At 32.5% G+C, this 23,053-nt stretch overlaps 1 protein-coding gene across 1 annotated transcript in view; it reads left to right on the top strand.

Annotated features, from left to right (window-relative positions):
• Positions 1-20,607: 20,607 nt before the first annotated feature.
• Positions 20,608-23,053, top strand: part of LOC110306817 — an 85,015-nt gene continuing 82,569 nt past the window's right edge. The window contains exons 1-3 of the mRNA XM_021178941.1: positions 20,608-20,667; positions 22,199-22,227; positions 22,319-22,391. Of these exons, the coding sequence (XP_021034600.1) occupies positions 22,325-22,391 (67 nt within the window). The 5' untranslated portion in view covers positions 20,608-20,667; positions 22,199-22,227; positions 22,319-22,324. The remainder of the gene's footprint in view (positions 20,668-22,198; positions 22,228-22,318; positions 22,392-23,053) is intronic.

Here is a 23,053-nt window from a genome sequence, read left to right as displayed (position 1 = left end):
CAGGGTTTCTCTGTGTAGCCCTGGCTGTCCTGGAACTCACTTTGTAGACCAGGCTGGCCTTGAACTCAGAAATCCACCTGCCTCTGCCTCCTGAGTGCTGGGATTAAAGGTGTGCGCCACCAGGCCCGGCTTGTTCTAATTTCTTAATCCTAGAGAAGATAGGGATTATGTTGAATGTAACAACCTGTGAAGGGACTGATATCTTCATGATATCCTTAGTGCTTTGCTACAAAACATATGAACTTATTCTTATTTCAGTGCTGAAAATTAAATTTAAAAAATCCTGAATTCTGACATTATTTGATATTTGGATGTGTCCAAACTTAAGGAGGACCTAAATTTTCCATAAACACCTCAAACACCTATGGTTCCAATATTGTAGAAAATGGTAAAAGTCTTATGGTATTGAAATACAGCAGTTAGAATTTGAATAGGCCAAATAGAGCTTTCAGGTGTATTAATGTTAAGTAATTTGTATTTGTTGAACATCAAGAAGTAGTGAGTTACTGATTGCTAAGTAAAGGCATGGGTATATCCTGAATTTAAAAGACAAGCAATATAAGAAAACAATAGAATTTCTTCATATGAAAACCCAGACACACAAGTCAGAATTTAATGTGGGAGTATTTTATTAATAGTGGGCAGTATAGATAATGCATAACTCTTATTAAGGAAAGATATTTTTGAATGTAACAATTACACTGCCAATTCTAGAAGGATTCATCCAGAGGAAAGTTTAACAGATGACCACATGGGTTAAGAATTCAGTGAATCATATCTGTCCATCACTGAGATATTAATATTTGTTTCCTTTAGCAGTCATGAAGCAATACAAACCACCATTATCATGGTCATTTTAATCCTTATATTATGTGAATTTCAAAAAATTAAGTTTCTCGATATTTTGAAAAAAAATAAAAATTTCTTATGATTTCTTCCTAAGTATGAATTGTAGAGCTTTTGAAATTTATTAAAGAAAAGAATTCATTGTTCTTTAAAATTTATTTACTTATTTTTATACATATGAATGTTTACCTAAAATTATTTATGTGCACTCTGTGCATGCCTGTTGCCTGGAGAACACAGAAGTGGGCATCAGCTCCTTTAGAAGTGAAATTTCAGTTGGCCTTGAGCAGGCATATTATGTGCTGACAACTGAGGACCTCTGCATGAGCAACATGTGCTCTTAATCAAAGATCTTCTTCAGCTGATGCCGTTTGCCATCTTCTTCTCTTTCTCTTTCTAAAACACTGTGTGTGTTTGACAATGATGCTGTGATGTAACCATCTATGTAGCTGAGGATTACCCAGTTCTATGAATTGTTCAATATCCAATATTCTAAACAAATATGATCTAAAAATAAATTATCATTATGACTTGGTTACTTCAGAGTATCACTTTTTCCTCATAAAATTTTTATCTAAAATACTAACAATATTCATTCCCAATGCAACAACTCCTAGGAAATAATATTCATACACAGAACTATATACCATGGAAGCTTTCTTTTTTTCCTTAGGGATTAAAATTAACTCTACATGTTATAAATATATAATAATGTACCGCAGAGAGTACACTTAGTCAATACATAAATTTAAAAATTCTCAAAGTATTATTACAAATCCTAATACTACTTATGTAAAGTGAAGGTAATTCTTCAACTGGACATATGCATTGGGTACTCTTTGTTCATGACTGTGTCTCTTCTACACTTCCTTGTCAGTGAATATAATAAAAAATTCTATCAGTGGAAACAATACACATAATCAGGAAGTATATAAAGGATATTCAAATGTTTGATTTTTAGTATTTATTTTCAATGCAATTGTTTTTTTTAAATTAGAAAACAGCCATTTTGAAAAAGTTATTAGAAAATTTATATGCAACTCATTACCAATCCCAATTTTAACAGAACATCTTTAAGCGACTTCGACCAAAGCGAATTGGTTCTTTATTCATGACTAGAGATAAAAATGAAGAGAATGCAATAACATCTGAAAAGAAAGGTGAGGAGTCACAAAATGTAAAGAGTAACCTGGCAGAGTGCCATATTTAGAAGAGAGTACTGACATACTATTAACTCCTAAACTGGTTTCTAGCATGTTTGAACTTAATTCTTCAGTGAAAAAAATGTATTTATTGTGATTGTATTCCAGTTTTGCTGTATTCTCTAGAATGTTCATGATTCCTAAAAAAGAAAGTTTGTTATCAATTGTAGTATACTCTAAGGGAAAATAAAATTATTAATATAGTTTACACATGTGGATTAAGAAGCAACTTCCTGTACATGACTATCCAAAATAAACAAACCAGGAAGATTTCTTTAATATTTCTTTATCTATGTGAAATTCTATGCTTAGTCTATGCTGGCTAAATTATAATACGATGTAGAGAACATGTTGCATTTTCTGTCATCCTATTAGGATGATTCTTAAATATGTGGTCTACTGTATGCTTTAACATTTAACAGGTTTTTTATTTTACTTATTTATATACACTCCATAGTGGCCGGTTATTGGACCTCCTTTCCTTCAGTCTCTTCTCCAGTTTTGTGTCCATGTCTTTCTCTTAGTGTAATTTGGGTCTGAATTGTTAGGATGTTTGCATGTTTTATACACAGCACCCTCTCCTGGCTGAGTGATGTATTTGAAACCTTGATATGGTCTAAGTTAGTAAATATCTAGTTGAAGATTAAGTAAACATAATTGAAGTTTATAACTAGTAAATGAAGCACCCACTTTGTATTATCATAAAGTTAAAAACTCTATGTATAATATAAAAACTATAATATTTTTTTCTTACACCCACAAATACAGACACTAACCACACAAATGAATTTTTTTAACAGAATCAGCCGTAATATTCATACCTGAGAAGGGACAAAAGTATCAATTAGACAGTGAAAAGAAGAACCAATGGGTATGTAAGAGTTTACATTTATCTGTTATATAGTTTTATTGGTACATAACTATATTAATTTTCCTTGGACTCACCAGAAGATTTGAAAGATCATGACTTAGTATTTTAACATTTTTTAAACAGGGAAATTTATAATATTTTATAATATACAGTAATTCCACCATACCTTATTCTTGGAATTGTCTCAAGGTTATTTATTTATTTATTTATTTATCATTGTATTTATGTTCCCTTCCTAGATTTTTTTAACCTAATTAAACTATAGTCAATTTTGATTTGGGGATTTATGACTAAAATATTTAAATTAGGACCAAAGTCACAGTGATTGCACTGATTTTGATTGTAAGCACGAGTTCATCATGCCCATCACATAAAATATGAGGTTGCTTATTTCCAGTTAGTATTTCAAAGGCTAAAGTCGCAGTTCTGCAGTTCGTTCTTTAGGTGTCTTCAGTGTCGCTGTTATGAGAGGAAAAATAGCTGCAGATGATGACCCATAACACCTATGATTAGGATACCATCCAGAACAGAGCATTAGTGCTACATTCTGTGTGATACATTTCAAACACTTTTATTTCAAGAATACATTTAAATGTTCCCTGGCGTACCTATTTCTAATATATAGAAAACCATGGAAAGACAAATGGTAACAAAAAGAAGACAGGAATTGAGTCTAGCTCTCCATAAAATATTTTAATTTCTTTGACCTTGAACCTTGAGTAATCATTATCAATTAGGTGCTTTCCTGTAAAACCGTAAGTGTAACATAACAGTATATTCTGTAGTTTAAGAAAGTGTCACAAAAAAATGGCAATAGCATTTCATGGAGAGGTCAGACAATATATGGTTGTAGAATGGTGTAGGAGTTGTGTGTTTAAAATAGGCATGAGTATGGAAGTTTGTATTCAGAAGACATGTTTCTGAATATAATTGTGGCAAAAGAGAAAAGTGGATCAGTCTAGTTCCTGTGGGAGACTTAGGAAATAGAATTGGCATTCAGGAAGCAGGTTGTAATGTTACTCTGGTTTGTAGACATTATTTTTATTGTTGTATACAAAATAAAACAAGCAAATAAAACCTTGGCACATTTTATCCACTTAATAGGAATTATTCGTCTCACATATTTAAAAGAGAATTCACTGTACTCATTTTATTTACAGTTCGTATACTGTTTTCATATGAATGGGGTTGCTTTGCTACTTGAACCACTTGGAACCAAGGCAAAATAACCCCCAAGTAACACTTTCTGTTAGAGTATTGTTAGATATAAAAGGGAGTGGGAGGGTAGGGAATCAGCTGCGGGGAGGGTATAGAGAACTTTCAGAATAGCATTTGAAATGTAAATAAAGAAAATATCTAATAAAAAAATAGAAAAATTAAAGAATACATACAGATTTCAGTTCGGAATGTGATTGTGGTCCTACATTTTTATAGTCCACAATTATGTTTAGGAATCTCACTTTCTTATTAAGGATTGTCATATATTTTATATGGCATCCAATGTTTGTGACTTTATTCAAAAATAACCCCAAGAGGATTCTTTGTATTAATCTGTAATTTTGTGCCACATGTTTGGTACACAGCAAATTTTTTTCTCAAAATAATCAAGATTGTAATTGAAAATAGACCAGCCATTATTTAGTTTTTTTATACCCATTCATATTTCTTTCTTATAAAAAAAATATTTCTATCACTGGGGGTATTATAAATAGGTTAATGCCATTCTAAATTAATTCAAATTAATTAAATTAGAATTATATCTAATTAGAATATTTTAAATTCATAATTATAAAAATTTTTATATTTTTAAGAATTAAATGTATTTGGGTAATCTGAAGCAAATATTGAGGAACATGTAGACATTGACTTTATATCTCTCTCTTCCTGACTTCTGTATATATATACAGAAAAATATGCATATATATATATATTTAGAGGCCCAAATAAAGATAAAACTTAGTCAATAGTTAGAAAATATTCTTAAGCTCCTTGTTCTGTTTTTTTTAATAAATATTATATTTTCAGTTTAATAAGTGCAAAATAGGAAAATAACAATTAGGAAATCTTTAATCAATTTATCCTGATATTTGTTTTTAACAGCATATGTTTAAGCGATCCCAACAAAAAACGACTTCATATTTATCTGTGACAGAAGGTCAAAGTTATGAAAGTACAATAAATGGCCAAGTGAAAGGTATGAACCATATGGCATAAAGTCACTTGTCAGAGTGCTTGTGTAAATTAGAACTGACTCATTTTCCTAGTAAAAATTACCTCTAAAGCATAACTGAATTTTAAGATATTAAATGGTGATAGTTTAAATAGTTAAATTTAAATACTTTTTATAACAAATTAACTTTCAATCTCATATTAAATTGAGAGTACTATTACAGAAAAGGAAGCATTATTCCTCCTTCCCCTCCTCCTCCTCCTCCTCTTTCTCCTCTTCAATTGAAAATAGATTCTTCTTTCATAATATATATCCCAACCACAGATTCTCCTCCCTCCATTCATCCCAGCTCCCCACACTCCTCTTCAATTTCTTCTTCAGAACAGAGCACACCTCTAAGAGACAGCAACAAAATATGACAAAATAAGATACAATATGTCAAGGCAAAAGCCCACATATTGAGGCTGGGCAAGGCAGCCTAAGTGGAAGAAAAGTGCCCCAAGATCAGACAAGTTCTCCCACTGTTATGAGCCCCACAAAAAGACAAGGCTTATATGGTGGGACTAGGTTACAGCCAGTCAAGTTATTGGCCGTGGAGGTGCCTTGGAGATTCGTAAAGAACCCAGGCTGATGCTAGGCCAGAGCATTGCTCTATGAAAACTAAGAGTAGGAGGATCCATTACCAAGATATGTTTTCTTATATTGTTTAATTCTGAAAGATGTTAAGAAAAAAAAAATACCACACTATAAGAGAATGTCCAAAGTTTTAATTCAACATCATAGAGAATTTGTGTAATGATTCCATTTTACCTATAGCTTCTGGCTTTTAATTAAAAGACATTGGGAGACTATATCCAAAAAATATGATTAAGTGTATCTACGTTCTACATCTGTGCTAAACTCTGAAGTTATGCCAATGATGATGATGTGTGAACTAACACTGCAAGAAGTGTATAGAATTCTCTACATAGAAACTCTGCAATAGTGCATTTCATAACAGTTCAAGAAGAGAAGTACAGGAAAGCATAGATATTATTACTTCTTGCCTATTGCTAGTGTCTGTGAAAGAGGGATAGAGAGACTAGTTAAATATATAATTGTGTGAGGGTATATGAATACTAATTCCAATGGATCTGTCTATCATCTTTGTATTTATATATGTATATATGTATGTAAATATGTATGTATGTATGTATCAACATATCTATCTGACATCTATCATTTGTATATCTATCTGTATTATCTCTCTTCCTCTCAATTTCTTTTGTTTGTTCATTCTTTCTATGATTTCATAACCGCAAGATTAAAGTGTGAGAAAGGAAAGTATCCTTGTAGATTCAGTCATTAAATTCCATGGAATAGGTAGTACCACTGATTCAGACTGAATTGCAAAAAGAAATAGGGTAAATTAAATATAGGGTAAATTAAGATATATAAAGAAAGAAGTGATCAATTTTGTTGCAGTTAATGACAACAAAGCTTGGAACATTTCAGAGTGAATAATTAAATCAATCACTAGACTATTTCCACTGAATAGATTACTAGAAATAAGAGGGAAAATGTGGCAAACAGAAGCTCTACATTTCTCTACACTATATATTTGAAACACTACTAATAGAAACTGACTTTATCTATGCTGATGAGATTACTGAGAATTCAAAAACAAGGCCTAATTTTGGAAAGATAGCTAAGTTCTTTTAAATGTGATTTGATAGAACCCTAAAGCTCAGATGATGCATTAAACCTACTTGACAAAGAAGCTAAAACCATCCATTGGAAAAAAGACAGCATTTTCAACAAAAGGTGCTTATTCAACTGGAGGTCAGCATGTAGAAGAATGCAAATTGATCCATTCTTATCTCCTTGTACAAAGCTCAAGTCCAAGGGGATCAAGGACCTCCACATAAAACCAGATACACTGAAACTAATAGAAGAGAAAGTGGGAAGAGCCTCGAATACATGGGCACAGGAAAAAATTTCCTGAAAAGAACACCAATGGCTTGTGCTCTAAGATCAAGAATTGGGCGTGGTGTGTGCCAGTGCTTGGGAGGCAGAGGCAGGCGGATTTATGAGTTTAAGGCCAGCCTGGTCTACAGAGTGAGTTCCAGGACAGCCAGGTCTATACAGAGAAACCTTGTCTCAAAAAACAAAACAACAACAACAACAAAAGATCAAGAATCGAAAAATGGGACCTCATAAAACCGCAACACTTCTGTAAGACAAAGGACACTGTCAATAGGACAAAACGGCAACCAACAGACTGGGAAAAGATCTTTACCAGTCCTACATCTGATAGAGGGCTAATATCCAATATCACCAAGAACTTATGAAGTTAGACTCCAGATAATCAAGTAACCCTCTTAAAAATGGGATACAGAGCTAAACAAAGAATTTTCAACTGAGAAATATCTAATGGCCAAGAAGCACTTAAAGAAATGTTCAACATCCTTAGTCATCAAGGAAATGCAAATAAAAACAACCCCGAGATTCCACCTCACACCAGTCTAAATGGCTAAGATCAAAACCTTAGGTGACAACCCATGCTGGTGAGGTTGCAGAGAAAGAGAAACACTCCTCATAGTTGGGATTGCAAGCTGGTACAACCACTCTGGAAATCAGTCTGGTAGTTCCTCAGAAAATCAGATATAGTATTACCTGATGACCCAGTTATACCACTCCTGGGCATATACCCAAACGATTCTCCAACATATAACAAGGACACATGGTTCACTATGATCACTATGGTCATAGCAGACTTACTTATAATAGTCAGAAGCTGGAAAGAAAACAGATATCCTTCAACAGAAGAATGGATACAGAAAAATATGGTAAATTTACTCAATGGAGTACTATTCAGCTATTAAAAACAAGGACTTCATGAAATTCTTAGGGAAATGCATGGAACTAGAAAATATCATCCCGAGTGAGTAACCCTATCATAAAAGAACACATATGGAATACACTCACTGATAAATGGGTAGTAACCCAAAAAGCTCAGAATACTGAAGATATAATTCACAGACCACATGAAGATCAAGAAGGAAGACCAAAGTGTGGGTGCTTAGGTCCTTCTTAGAAAGGGGAACAAAATATTCACAAGAGCTATTATGGAGACAAAGTGTGGAGCAATGACTGAAGGAAAGGCCATTCAGAGTCTGCCACATTTGGGGTTTCATCCCATGTACAGTCACCAGACCCAGACACTATTGTGGGTGCCAAGAAGTACATGCTGAGAGGAGCCTGATATAGCTGTCTCTTGAGAGGTTCTGCCAGATCATGATGAATACAGAGGTGGATGCTATCAGTGAACCATTAGACTGAGCATGGGGTCCACAATGGAGGAGTTAGAGAAAGGAATTAAGGAACTGAAATGGTTTTCAACCCTATAGGAAGAACAACAATATCAACCAACCAGAACCTCAGAGCTCCCAGAGACTAAACCACCAACCAAGGAGTACACATAGAAGGACCCATGGCTCCAGCCACATATGTAGCAGAGGATGACCTTGTTGGGCATCATTGGTAGGAGTGGCCCTTGGTCCTGTGAAGGCTTGGTGCCCCAGTGTAGGAGAATTTGAAGGCAAGAAGGTGGGAGTACATGGGTGGGGGCACAATCGCCTAGAAAGAGGGGGAAGCGGGATAGGATAAGCGGTTCCCAGGGGAAAACTAGAAAAGGTGATAACATTTGAAATGTTAATAAAGAAAATATCCAATAAAAAGAGTACATTTACCACTTTAATATTTATCAACCAATAAGATATATAAAATGGAAATAATTTATATAATAAAGTATAATAATTAGTTGAATAAGGTGTATCCCTAAGACAGATGACATATGAGAAGTTAATTCATTATTACTTTTCACTTGACAATATTGTAAATAAATAGTAGTAACAAAGAAGAGGAAATGAGGATTAAGGATAATATATATTTTGTATAAAGTAAGGGATGTATAGGAAGAATATAAAGTATATCATTTGGATAGGATTATGCCTAAATTTACTGAGAAAACCATTGCCATACTTCTTTTCTTCCTCGCTTTAGTAACAGATTGAAATACTAGAACATCAGGTCATATACTGTTTTACAGTAAATAAACATAAACAGCATTGTCAGTCATAATTTTTGCAGAATTTCATTCCAAATCCATTGGTCCTGCCTAGTTGGGTTATGTTATATAAACCAGAATAAAATACTGTGATGAACAAAAGCATAGGGTTATACATGGAGTGTTTAAGATCAACAGATTACAAACCTGTTAGACTAGTTAGGACTTTTTATGCTGCTTCAATTTGGAAGTCATGATAGTTAAGAAAAACGATGACTGAATAATATATATTTTAATTTGCTTTTGTCTATTAATGACTATAACAACTATCTTGTATCACGTTCTATTTTCCTAGGTTCAATTAATTATATGGGTTCACAACAAGAACTGGATATAAAATCAGAATTAGAGGAAGAACAAAAAAGCCATGGTAATGGTGAAAAATCACAGCATGAGGTACATGGGGTTTAAGATTTGACTTTTGCTAAAATATTATTTTCATTGATAAATGATATTCCATAGACCACATAAAGCTCTCTTCTCTTTATCTTTTATAGGATCATTAGATCATGATTTAGTATTTAGTTTTGGTCTCCCTTTTCATGGCTGTGAAACCTGTATCTTTTAAAGAAACAGTAAAATAAGCTAAACCTTATCATTAGATATTTAATTTTTTCCTTTATTTTTGTACTCGTTTCCATAATATCTGTACATGCTTTTATAAAGGACTTGTTAAGTTTAATACTTATGACTAGCAATTGAAATTATGAATGACATAGCAGCTTATTTCTTGAATTAGATTCAAGCTAATGAGCCTTCACTCCCAATGACATAGTTTGTGTTTATCCATTATCTGTGGAGGTTACAAAGATTGAAATATCAGTTCTTATTTTGGCTCTCTGGTTGTCTTCTGTATATTTGTTATAGTAGAAAATAGAAGATGTAAACAACCTACCTCCTATAGGAAAAAAATTCATTCAGGATACAAATTTAAGTTTTGTACAAAAATAAAATCCAAACTTGGTTGTGTTTAAATAAAGAAAACCAGAAAATATAATAAAAATATCACTCCAGACTTTATTGGCATTAAACTATATCAGAATTAGATATAACACAAATGTTTATATAAATGTATGAGCTTTAATTTGTAGAGAAACTTTTAAAGGCTGATGCTGCTAGAAATACAATTGAAACTTTAAGTCTACCTGAAGACATTTTAATTGGGTTTACTGAATAATATCATATAATATTATAACAAATTTTATGTAATTTTATATTTACACATAATATATTTTGTTTATACTTATTGTAATCATATAATAATATTCAGTATTATATGCTGTGCTGATAAACAATAGACATGGCAGATGAGGAAATAGCCTAGAGTTAAGAGCAAAATAAGTAACATCTTATAAGAAGAGAGCTTATGTTTGTGGTAAGGTAGTGTTAGGTGTACTTAAATAAATCTTTGTGAATGTGAATGTATACCTTCCAATTAAAGGAGAAAGACACAGACACATAGACTTCTATCACAGTGACATATGAAAAAAGAGTACAGTAATAACCTGTTCCACATTTGATGCCTAGCAACATGGATTTGCAAGAAAACAGAAAGAACCCAAGCTGTAAATACAGCCATGGCTTTACACATCATCTGCAAAATTAACACTGCAACTAAAGCTTAGCATAGCACAGGCATTTAATTAGAGATGTCTATAAGATTCCATTTTTATTAATATGTGCTATAGTTGTTTAAGATTCTTTCTGAATTGATAATTGATAATAACCTGCCTTTCTATGCTATTTAATATTAGAATATCATAATTGAAACATGTCCTTTAAAAATCCACAAAACTCTTATCAGTTTATGCTAACAGATTTCTTTAAATTTTATCTGATATCGAATTACTGCTATGAAGTTCGTCATATAAAAAAGTCATGTGCATTGAAATCACTCTCCATAATTCTTTTTTGAGTATTATGTCTTTCATTGCATATTTTCAAATAACTAACATTGTATTATATATAATTAAATTATAATTAATTTTAATACTAGTATTTGTAAAACACCTGTTTTCTGTGGAACAAAAATAACATTTAGAAATTTTCAAGTCAGTTCTTTATTTAATTATGCACATAGGCTAGTCTTCTATCTCCAAATACGTCCCATCTTGACTTTATTCTTTAGTTTATGTAGTCAGAGACCCTAGGATGATAAAGGTTAGATATTAATGATAAAAGATGTTCGATAGTGTTTACAAATGTCTTGGTTTTGGTTGCATCTTTCCTTTATAGTCAATGTAATTAATATTAAAAGGGGATTTAGTGGCTTTCTTGGAAGTTGATTACAACATTTTAATGTAGCACATTATCAAAACTGTTCTTTTACATACAGCACATGTTTAAGCTGCCTTGGCCGAAGAGTGTTACACGTGAATACTTTGGTAAGTATCAAAAAGGAGAAAGCACAGTAAATGTGGAGAATTAAGGTAAGAACTCTGCACTATACAATAAAGGCTATTGGACTGAGCGTTTGTTTGACACAGGAGTCAAGTATTTCCTACTAAAAGAAAATCACTCATGAACCGGATTCACGCATGAATTTATAAGGCATAAAGTGGCAGTGGTTTGTGTATTTACGACCAACCTCAAATTCGGTGGATGTCAAGAAATTATAAATCAGAGCAGAAATGAGTATGGTATAAATAAAGAAAAGATTTGTTTATATCAGGGTTTTATTCAGTTGATGGGTGCTGAGAAAGAAAGGTCAGTGGAGACATGGAAACGATGGTTAGAAAGGTGAAGAGTGTGGTAACAACAGGAAAGAAAATGAGGCAGGTGTATAGAGGGGAGATTATAAGGCCCATTTATTTACAAAAAGAAGGTTCAGAGTCTTAATATGTAGGCTAGCTATAAATCGACCTTTTAGTATAGCAAGATGTTTCACAGGTGAAACTATTACTATGTTTCTTCTCAAAAGGAAACAAGAACCAAACCATGCAATGCTCATCCTTTACAATCAAGGCTACATTTCAGGATATTACCCTATGGGATAGAATACAGAAACAAGAAAACTACACAGGAGTAATCCATTAAAAGAATATAAAGTTGAAAGCATTCAGTCACAGGTTTAGAGAATGTTTTAAAAACAGAAGAGGTTATCTAGAGGAACAGAAAAAGAGACAGAACAAAACTTGCATAAACTTGCAGTTAATGATGAGGACATATGAGACAATTCAGTTCAAAGGCTTAAGTATATGATTAGATTGTCACTGCTGCATAGTTACCAGTAATGTGATGGAATGAGGCAAATGTTAAAAGCCTATCACTCACTTCCTGTCTACATCAATTATTAGGGCTGTTAGAATCTTAAGCATTCAGATAAGAATTATTAGAATATAAAAGTACACATTGTTTTTAAAGCGGTTTGCAATCTATTTAAAAGTAAGTTGTTTGATCAATATAGTTTTAGATGCACCCAGAGCAGCTTAAAAATTGACATAACTTAATTTATACCTTAATTACAAAAATGGTTATTGTATTAGATATTGCCAATTTTTCAAATATAACAAGTCATTTTCTTTTTATAATTGATTATTTAATTTACTTACATTTCAATTGTTACCCTCCTTCCCGCTTCCCCTGTTAAACATAACTCTCTTGAGTTTTTACTTAGTCATATTTCAATACTGAAAACACTTTTGCATCAGGTTATAATTTAGGTTCACAAAAGTTTTCAAAGTGTTCACGAAAACTGTATGATGTGCAAACTTAGAAAGAGAAGAAATGCAGTCATTATAACATCACATATCTCTAGTAGGAAATAAATCATTTTACTAACTAGTATTAGGCAAGTTAACAGCAAGCAGATCATCTCAAATTCTCTTTGATGAAAATATCTTTGCATTACTCTCAGCCCTTAGGACAGCTTCGGCCTTCCTTAATAAGTTAGAAGTATGATATTTTTATACCAGTGTGAATGATTGTAAAATATTTATTTAATCATATAAGAACTGTCATTTTGCTTCTGCTATGGTGGTCAATATATCACCTCATTATCATGGTTTCATCATAAGATTTGAGACTATTTTTCTCTCTACCAATCAAAAATGCCTCATTGTTAGATAATAGATAGATAGATAGATAGATAGATAGATAGATAGATAGATAGATGATAGATAGATAGATAGATAGATAGATAGATAGATAGATAGATAGATATCTTTAATATGTGTTCATATGAAAGGATTAAAGACTATGTAGCATAAGTATATAATTGATTATATCTCTTTGGCTTTGTAGATTCTCCTGAACAATATTCTGAATGTAAGGTAATTGCTCATATTTATTCTAGATTATTTATTTTCTATATTGTATGAGAGAATGTATTTAAGCATTTTATTTCAAAATGCATTTAGGCTACCAATGAAAGGAAAGAATATGATTCAGATAGTAATTCATCAATGATGGATGTAAAAACTTCCTGTGTAGGTAAGTATTATAATTTATTATTATAAGTATTCTAAGTATTTGAACCTCTCATTTTCTTTCGTTTATTTTATCTCCATATGCTTAGAAAAATGAAACTGATAACATAAATATCTTTGTTGACTTATATGTTCCAAACTGGACTTTCTTTTTTAAACTATTTTTAATTTAAAATTACATTTATTGAACATTTAAGGTGATATAAAAGAGGAGAATAGTAAATAAGAAAGTTCCAAATACAATTTGTAAAGTGGTGATATTAAAAATTCATATGCTTTTTAAAAATTTTAGTCATGGTAAATAGGAAAATAGTTGGTTTTTTTATTGAAAAACTATCTTTAGACATTTTATTCTGACTATGCCTTCCCTTTCTTTTACTACTCCTATAACCTGTCCACATCCTTACCTACCCAAATTTATACCCCCTTTTCCCTCTCTAATTAGAATACATATGGGCAGCTAAAATATGTAAAAATGATAAAATAAGACAAACTATAACAGGACAAAACAAAGAAACAAGAGAAAATGAGCTAAAATAAAAGCTCAAGAAACAAATATGGATAAAAACAGACATTGATGTTCTCACACACAGAGATTCCATATAATCACATTATATAAATGCAATGCCCTGTAAGGTTAAACATTGGTGCTACAAGTATTTAAACTCGGCTCATGGGAAGAGAATCAGAGTAGCTATTCATTAATTTAGACATTTTAATGATCTTGAGGTGAGCAAAAAGTGCTATGTACATAAAATAGAAGTGTGGTTTTTAACCCAAATCCTGTATACATTTCATTGGTTTATCAGTAATGGTAACAGAATATATAAAACTTTGGAATAAATAACCAAATCAAATAAAAAGAATGAATTGATAAGAAATAAATCTAAATCAGAAGATAAGTAATCCAAGTGAAACTGAATAGAGTGTATATTTGTATTGCTATATAGAGTATACCATAACTATTCCAGGATATAATAAGAACTTTTCTATATAGTATACTGTTAATCCTCAAATTTAGAAAATACAATAACTATTGTTTATGACATTTACTATTACATAGCTCCTGTAACAGATAAGACTCTATTACTGACTAAAGGTACTTAATTCATTACAATATAAATAAAAATATTTATTAGATGCTGCTATTTCCTGTTTCTTTAATTTTAGCTGGTTATTTTATTCTTGGAGACCTCAGGAATAACAAAATAAAATAAGAGTTGTTATCTTTTCCATATGTTTCTGAAGATGTGTTCATCTATATTGAGTACATATATACAAATGAATAATACATATGTGATAATATTCCCTTTATGATTTATTTTATAAACTAAAATTCACATATTCTTTGTATTTTGTCCATCTATTACAAATATTGAGTGGAAAATTAAGAATAACTGATTTTAAAATGGGAATATAAATTTTTATTTTCATAACTAATTCTTAATTTAACTCTAGTTGCAAAGGATATTATTTTAAAATGTCATTTCTAATTTAACTACATAAATATTGATTTATTTCTATAGAATCAAATATAAAAATAGAAACAAAGGAAAATGTTGATGCCAATGTAACTAGTCAACCACCTGTAAGTAAATTTGAATTTTAATTTCTAGTTTAATATCTTTCACAAAGAATTGCCACAGACTAAAAGACATATTGTTCTAGACATGTATTTTGGATTCAATGCTTAAAATTTAATTTTTAAATATTTTGCAAGTTATAGTACCTTTAGTCTTCTTAAAATCTATATTGCTTCATGCATAAAGTTCCTTTGGAAATTTTTATTAATTTAAAAATATTATTATGTATGCTTCTATTATTGTATTCTACTTCTGTGTAAAATGTAAGAAAAATTGTCATCACCAAGCCCTTGGAAACAATAACAGGCTTGTACTGGTCTCCTCATTTTAATTTTACAAACAATAATCTTAGTACTCACTTTTATTATAAAATGCTTTAATCTTTATTTGAGAAAAATTGATGTTTGTGTTAAAGTGGTAGAACAAAGAATTGCCTGGATCAAAAGATTAAGTGCAAATTCATCTAGCACTCAGGTTCAACTCCATACCTCTTCACTCCAGTGCTCTCATTAGCTCTACTTTAACCTAATGTAATATCCACCAAGAACTCACACAGATGTCCAGTATTGTCTGATTTATCAACTGATGTTTTTATTGAATAAACATCATATCAATGTGTATATGATATATATTCATGTCATATATCATATACATATTGATATATTGAATATATATGAATAAGTTTCAGGCTAAAAATTATTTTTATTAGTGTTTGAATAGTGTCCTCATAATGGATACTTCAATGACTCAGTTCCAATCTTTCCTAAGGAATGGGTTTTTGAGAATATATTTAATTAAGCCTTTCTATTTTGACTATTGTCTTCTACAATAGAAACTAAAATTTTACCTCTTCTTTTGTCTGCCATAGACCCAGCTCTTTCTTTTAGCTGTATGAAGTCATTTTTTAGTTAATACAAAAAGGTTATTTTATGAATTAACATTAAGATTACAAAAAGAAAAATAAGTATTCACACATCACCCAAAGTTGAAATGTGAACCTTAGACTTGATTTCCTTCAAAGTCGGCATTAATTTAAATATGATATTTTTCTACAAATTTCTTAGATAAGTAGATCCATACAATCAATTTTTGGGAAATGCTGGAGTCAACCCTGCATAGAAAGCTGTGTTTCTCCTGTATTAGCATCAGTTGCTCAGAGGACTGCTATTTGATCAGTGAATTTTAAAAATGTTGTTACCATGAGGGACTTCTTATATTATATTATATTATATTATATCATATCATATCATATCATATCATATCATATCATATCATATCATATTATAATGTATAAATAATATACCATCATATTAAATGATGGGCACACTCTCATATTATATATGAATTATTGGATGGAAATGACTTATGCTGTGAGTTAATTACATTTGCAGAACATGTTCACAGAGAGATGAGATGTGATCTAAGAATCTGTGCAGTTAACCCTAAGTGACCACCAAAAAGATAAAGTCCAAAGCAGGGGTGGAGTGAAAAATGAGTAGCAATATAGTGCATTTGCACCAAGCCATATAAAAATCCCATTGAATGATTAAAGTCTAGCCAAAGGAAATCAGCCAATATAATGAAAGTACTTAGATAACATTAGAATATATTATGTCTTGTCATGCATGCAGATGACATAGATGTTTGAAACCATTTGAGTACATATTTTGTAAAAATTCTTCCATTCATAGGGGGTTCTCAAGGGGGAAATTTAAATTGTAAATACAATAAATATCTAATTAAACAAAAGAAAAAAATTCTTCCACTCAGCTTATTTGGAGTTATGTGTGTTGAATGCTTCCCATGGCATTTTTATGTCATTGATACTGAATTGTGTTTCATGAATATTTACCATCACATTAAAGATTAAAGCCACAGCTGTGTTTTCTTTCTTTCCTTGACTTTGACTGTATTGCTTAGCTATTGAAAATCTGCCAAGTAACAGTCAGTGGGCACAGCAGATGAGCCACTGTGTGGACTTTTAACAAAATAACCAGCTAATTAGAAAGTAGGCTTTAATTCTTCACACAGAGAATACTGACCCGGTTTATGTTCTAATGATAGGTTATAAATCCTATTTTTGGAATGTATTTTTTAAAATATGAAAGTTTAATAAAATAGAAAAATGTTCATAATATATTGAAAATGACACAGACCAGAAGTTATCTAAATGGCATACATTTGGTACTGTGTAAACTATAATCTTCCAATATTGCAACGATTAGAAAGTAAATTCTACATGATATCTCTAACTTTGTATATAAAGTGAGTGCTATTTTTGGCTTTTCTCCCTTTAAATTTTTAAATTTCTCTTTACAAAAATTTCATTCAACTTTGCATGTTGAGTACATCCCTCAAGTCTCAGATCACTTTCTTTATATTTTAAAATGTTTTTACTGACTTTGTTCTCTGACAGTGTCATACAAGGACGCAGTGCACTGATTACCATCACCTGAGCTGCTCCCCTCCCCTTCCCATTCCATAACCCTACCTCCTCACTGTAGCCCCTTTCATACATTCATACCTTTCTTGTAGCTGTTTTAAACTGGTTGTTTTGTACAAATACACAAGTTTCTTTTGCTTTGATAAGAAGAAAGCTTTCTTGATATATATATATATATATATATATATATATACATACATACATATACATATATATACATATATATTATATATATGTGATATATGTGCATATATATATATATATATATATATGTATGTATGTATTATTGTCCCGAGCTATCGTTCTCGCCAGCAAGAACACACTTGGACAACCGGATTCTTCTGCAGCAAGATTTATTGCTTCTTAAGGAGGTTAGACCCCGACCCCGGAAAATGGTCCTGCTTATATAGCCCTCAGCATGGCGTTTCAGCACCTGATGTGGCATGTCAGCTCCTGATCTGTTGCTCGCCCATCACCTCATTACTACGCCCCGAGATAGGCAGTGACTAGGTTTGAGTTCACTCTCGCACTTGCGCACAAGGCTTGTTTACTAGTTAGCCATAGCGGAGGCCAGCGCCATCTTATAATGGCGATTGCTCACGGTACAGCTCTCCACAATATATGATATATGTGTGCCATACATGATATAGTGAAATAATACCTGATTATGTTTATTTGAAAAGCTTTTTATTTCCCTGTTTACACTATGAGTGCATCTTTTGACAATGACTAACTCACACATGACTAACTAAGTATGTTCAGCTTTGGTTACTAATCATTGCCATCAGCTTGCCTCATATAACCAGTAGCTAGAGAATTGCCAACAGTAGTAGTAGAACTAGAAATCCAAGTGAGTGTTTTTATGCAGCAGTCCTTTGCTTACTAGGAGATGTATCTAGAAAATGGTGGACTGACTCTAAGTTTCACCAAGGACTCAGCTCTCTTTTTACCTCTGGTCTCTCACTAAAATGAAGGCCATTTTTACTTTTATTTCCTATTCGCAAATATGATTTGGAGCCTCTTAGGGAAGGAAGATCCAGAAAGGTTCACATTCACTACTCATGCAAAAAAAGTTAGAAAAAAAATGTCCAGTAGAATTTTAAAAAAGAATTTTAAAAATAACTAGCAACAGCTTGCAATTTTCTAATTAAAAACATCAATTAACACCCTCCCACCAAAGAATCAAGGAACACAAAATGAAAGAAAACTCATGATCTTTACCTTTCTGAGACTGAGTTAAGTTTCTAAACTTGATTACCTACAATTGCACCAGTTTTTTTTTTTCTGTAGATGACAATTTGATTCTTTTTTTACTGAAAACTGTTATATCCATAAGCATTGTAGTTACTTAATTCTGTGGTAATTTTATTCTGTAGTAAAGTTATTATGAACAAATATAGCTTTAAATATCCTTACATTAATTCAAGATTTGCAAAATGATGCTTTATGTTTCCCAAAGTAAAATCTTGTTTAATATGTATATCATGTAATATTCTGACTGTTACTACATGCCTATAATGTGTGTAGGAAGCACATGTATAGCAATGAATTACTATTTTAAAAATATGTGGAGAGCATTCTTATTTTTATGTCAATAATACATGATTTTACTCCTTTTAAAAGACTGCCTTTTCATTTTTAAGCAAATGTATAAATGTGCCTCTATCTGTTTGGATATTTGCATGTTTGTGTAGGTGCCCTTAGAGGATTCAGAGCACACTGAAGATGAAGTTATAGATAGATAAGAGATACCTGAGGTGAATGCTAAGACCCAAACATGGGCTTTCTGCAGGAACAGGATATCTTCTTAACAACTAAGCCATCTTTCTATCTCTAGAATACTTTCTTTTAATATAAGAAAATAACTTGTATTCCAAGTAATTGAAATTCATGGATCTATGTTAATATTTGTTTTATCACAATACTTCTACTCATATTTAACCAAAATATATTCTTCAGTTATCATTAGGATTAACTGCACCATCAACAGATATTCTAAATGAAGGAGGGAAAGGTAAGAATTATATTTTTGGTATGGCATCTAAAATAAGGGTCAGCATGTATTTTACTAGCCAAAAAGTTGTCTATGGAAATAAATATGCAGTAAGATCACATTAGATCAAAATAAGTTATAGCTATCATTCAGCTTCAATAGCAGTATAAACTGGACATGTCAACAGCTAAATTATAGAGCTGAACTCAATGCTTTAGAGCAGATACTGTGCTTCCAAAGGACCTGAGATCAGTTTGTAGCACCAACATCAGAGAATAACAACCAAGTGTAACTCACATTTGGGAGGCCCTAACTCCTCTGGCTTCTGTGTGCACCTCTGCTCATGAACAGGCATAGTCCCACAGAGACATGCACACAGGCAAAATGGAAGAATTTTAAGAAATAAGTTGGAAAGAAGATAGAAAGTGAAATTTAAAAGGTAGAGCAGGTATAAAGGGAGGAACTTGGAACAATGTATATTGTGAAGGGTATAAAAGTAACATCTTTAAGAAATGGCAAGAGATCTTTTGTGGGGAACATGACATGAAGTAGTGGTATAGAAACATGAGAGGAGAAAGAAAAGGGTGTGATTCTTTTCTTTATTACTTATGGAAAAACTGTCAAAGACTGAAGAATTGGGTCCTAACAGGACATCCTTTAATATACAGTAGCTAATCATAAACACTGCTGTTACTCATAATATACACTGCATGTCAAATGCAGGGTTTTCCACCTCTCTGATTCTGTGATACCGATATAAATGACAAACAGAAGCAATAAATGATCAGGAAATGATCAGCAGATAGCCCATCTATGTGGTGACCATTGCCTCAGGTTTCTTAGGCTGTGTGATTTGGAATACTGAAAGAACTCTATGAGATTGACTCCACAATGCAAAATTCTGTATAATGGAATGTGGAAGGGGTCTAGGGCTTCTCACATAGTCACAGACTTTACTGGGGAACACTGTGAAAATTTAATCTCTAATTGAGTAGCCCTGGACTTCTGTGTGAGACAAAATCAGGTGATACAGATTTGTTTGGTGGTTTAAGTAAATGAAACAGTCTATAGCATTCAGTAGCAGAGTATCAGAAACATGTTTTTATTGTATGTAGCCCTGAGTCCAAAGGTAGGAGAAAGTAATTATCACTTTTTATTATTTGTGAAAACTCTGATAACTGTGGTCTTATTTTGGCTATAAATGAAACTTATGTCCTATTAGGATTTCTCCCACATTCTCAAAATTCTTTACTATAAAATTCACATAAAATCTAGAAAGTAAAAAGCAACAATCCTCACAGTTTTAAGCATGTTTATATACAAAGCAATACTTTACACCTTATTGCTCTATGAGTGGATATCTTCACTAATCAGGTCAGTCCCTATTTTTTTTGTGTGTGTGTGGCAGTGTGTTATGCCTTTCACTGTATGTCGTCAATGCCACATGTTTGTGAAATTATAAAATAACATAGAAACTGTGTTGTCTCTCCTGCTCTAATGGGAAGATGTCCTTGGACTTGGAGGCCCATGTCTCTGAGAGGAAAACCCTCATCAGAGGCGTTGCAGCTCCTAGGGGAGGATATTCCCAGCTGAGCAGAGGCACTCAAGGGCCTTAGCTCTGTTCCTTCTCTTTGTTTCACCCTTTCTTCTCTTCATTATTTCTTGGCTTCTTTGGATAAGAAGTCAGTTACACAGGGAACAAATGTCATGAAAAAAGATTTGTTGGGAGGGCCCAGGGTGTGGAGGAATGAACAAAAGAGTGTCTGTGTCTGCTCCCCAGAGTGGACAGCAGGGAACGGAGCAGGCACAGCCTTTACATAGGGATTCTTAGTAAGCAGACCTTTCTAGGGCAGAGATTTCCAGGTTGGTGATTGGTAGAATGTCAAGTCCTGAACTTGTCGGGGAGCTCAGGATTGGTGGGTTTTCCTGTTCATATTTTCACCTAAAATTAGCATAATCTGGGTAGGGTCCTGTTGAAAGGGTTGGGATGAGCTTTGTGACAATTAGGGAGGTCTTGGGCGCAGGAGTTCCCAGGGTAGGGGCCTGGCCACTTACCTGCCTTACAGTTAATAAACTATACAAAATTTACAAAGGAGTTCAAGTCCGTGGCAAAGAAGCCTTTCCCTGCCACTTAAGGAATGTCAATAGCCAAAGCCATGTATATAGTATATTAGTGTGAGTGTCTTTGAAGTGATTGATTAAAGACAGATGGTGTAGCCTTCTACTTCAGCTTGGACAGTTGGAGTACCACCACAGGTAGCTGATTTCTACCTGATCTGAAAGCAGTGTTCCCTTACTTTATTTATAGACTTTATGGTAGCACTGATCATACTTTAAAATTTTTCATTTAATTAACCATAGAGGCCTTTTCCTTTTTCCAATCTGTCTCCTATATTTGAGATCGAGAAAGACTAAAAACAACTAAGAGAAAAATCCATCAAAATGTCAAAATTCCTTGCCCATTTCTAAAATAAGTTGTGATGTTGTTCCACAATAGAATATGAAACCCAAACTTATTTAAGCATATTTACATGTAATTGTTTGTACCGCTTTAGGTTTTCAAAAGACATTTCTTGAATTGAAGGTAACACTTTTATATTATTTCCTAAATTATTACATTCATAAGGTACATCATAGAGAAGCCTAATTTAATATATTTTTGAAAACCATTTTAGCCTCCCATGGAAATGAAAGATTCTGACTCAACAGAGGCCTCAGCCATGATGCATAGACAAGGATTCCTAGCAGGTAAATTCTGCAGTAGAATAAACTCTGGAAGAACTATTTCAAACATATGGAAGCTTCTCTTCTCCAAACTCCTGTTTTTAAATTGTTTATAGAAATATTTGATGTAAATTATCAAAATGTTGCTTTAGCATCATCTTTTCTAAACAAGTTATTCAATCATAAGTCAGGTATTTCCACTTTCATGTGTCTGGAGGCTGATATTGCCCATTTAGAAGCCCATTTTACCTGCATATACTATGAAAGCATTGCAAGTTCATAAGGTTTGAAACTGTTAACTCTAGGGCTTGAGAGATGATTTAGTAACTAAGAGCATTTATGGCTTTTCCACAAGACACAAGTTCAGTTCTCAGTGTTGACATAGCAGTTTGCCACTGCTTGTAGCTCAAGATTTCAGGACATCTGATACCATTTTCTGACCTCTGCATTACCAGGACCCACAGAGCATGCTCAAGCGAAAACACTCATATACATAAAATAAACATAAAAAAATTTAAAAATTCCATATATTTTGCACAGTCTATACCTATGAACCTATTTACTTAGCATGTTCAGGCAAGAAATTCCTCACCAGGACTGTTAGGCCTTCCTGTGCTGGGTTTGAAAACTATGTATTCAGAGACATGTAGTTTAATATGATTGTAAATGCATGCTAACAGTTAAGT

Source organism: Mus caroli, chromosome 2 (assembly GCF_900094665.2).
Source record: "Mus caroli chromosome 2, CAROLI_EIJ_v1.1, whole genome shotgun sequence".
NCBI lineage: Eukaryota > Metazoa > Chordata > Mammalia > Rodentia > Muridae > Mus > Mus caroli.
This window is presented reverse-complemented; position numbering and strand designations above follow the sequence as displayed.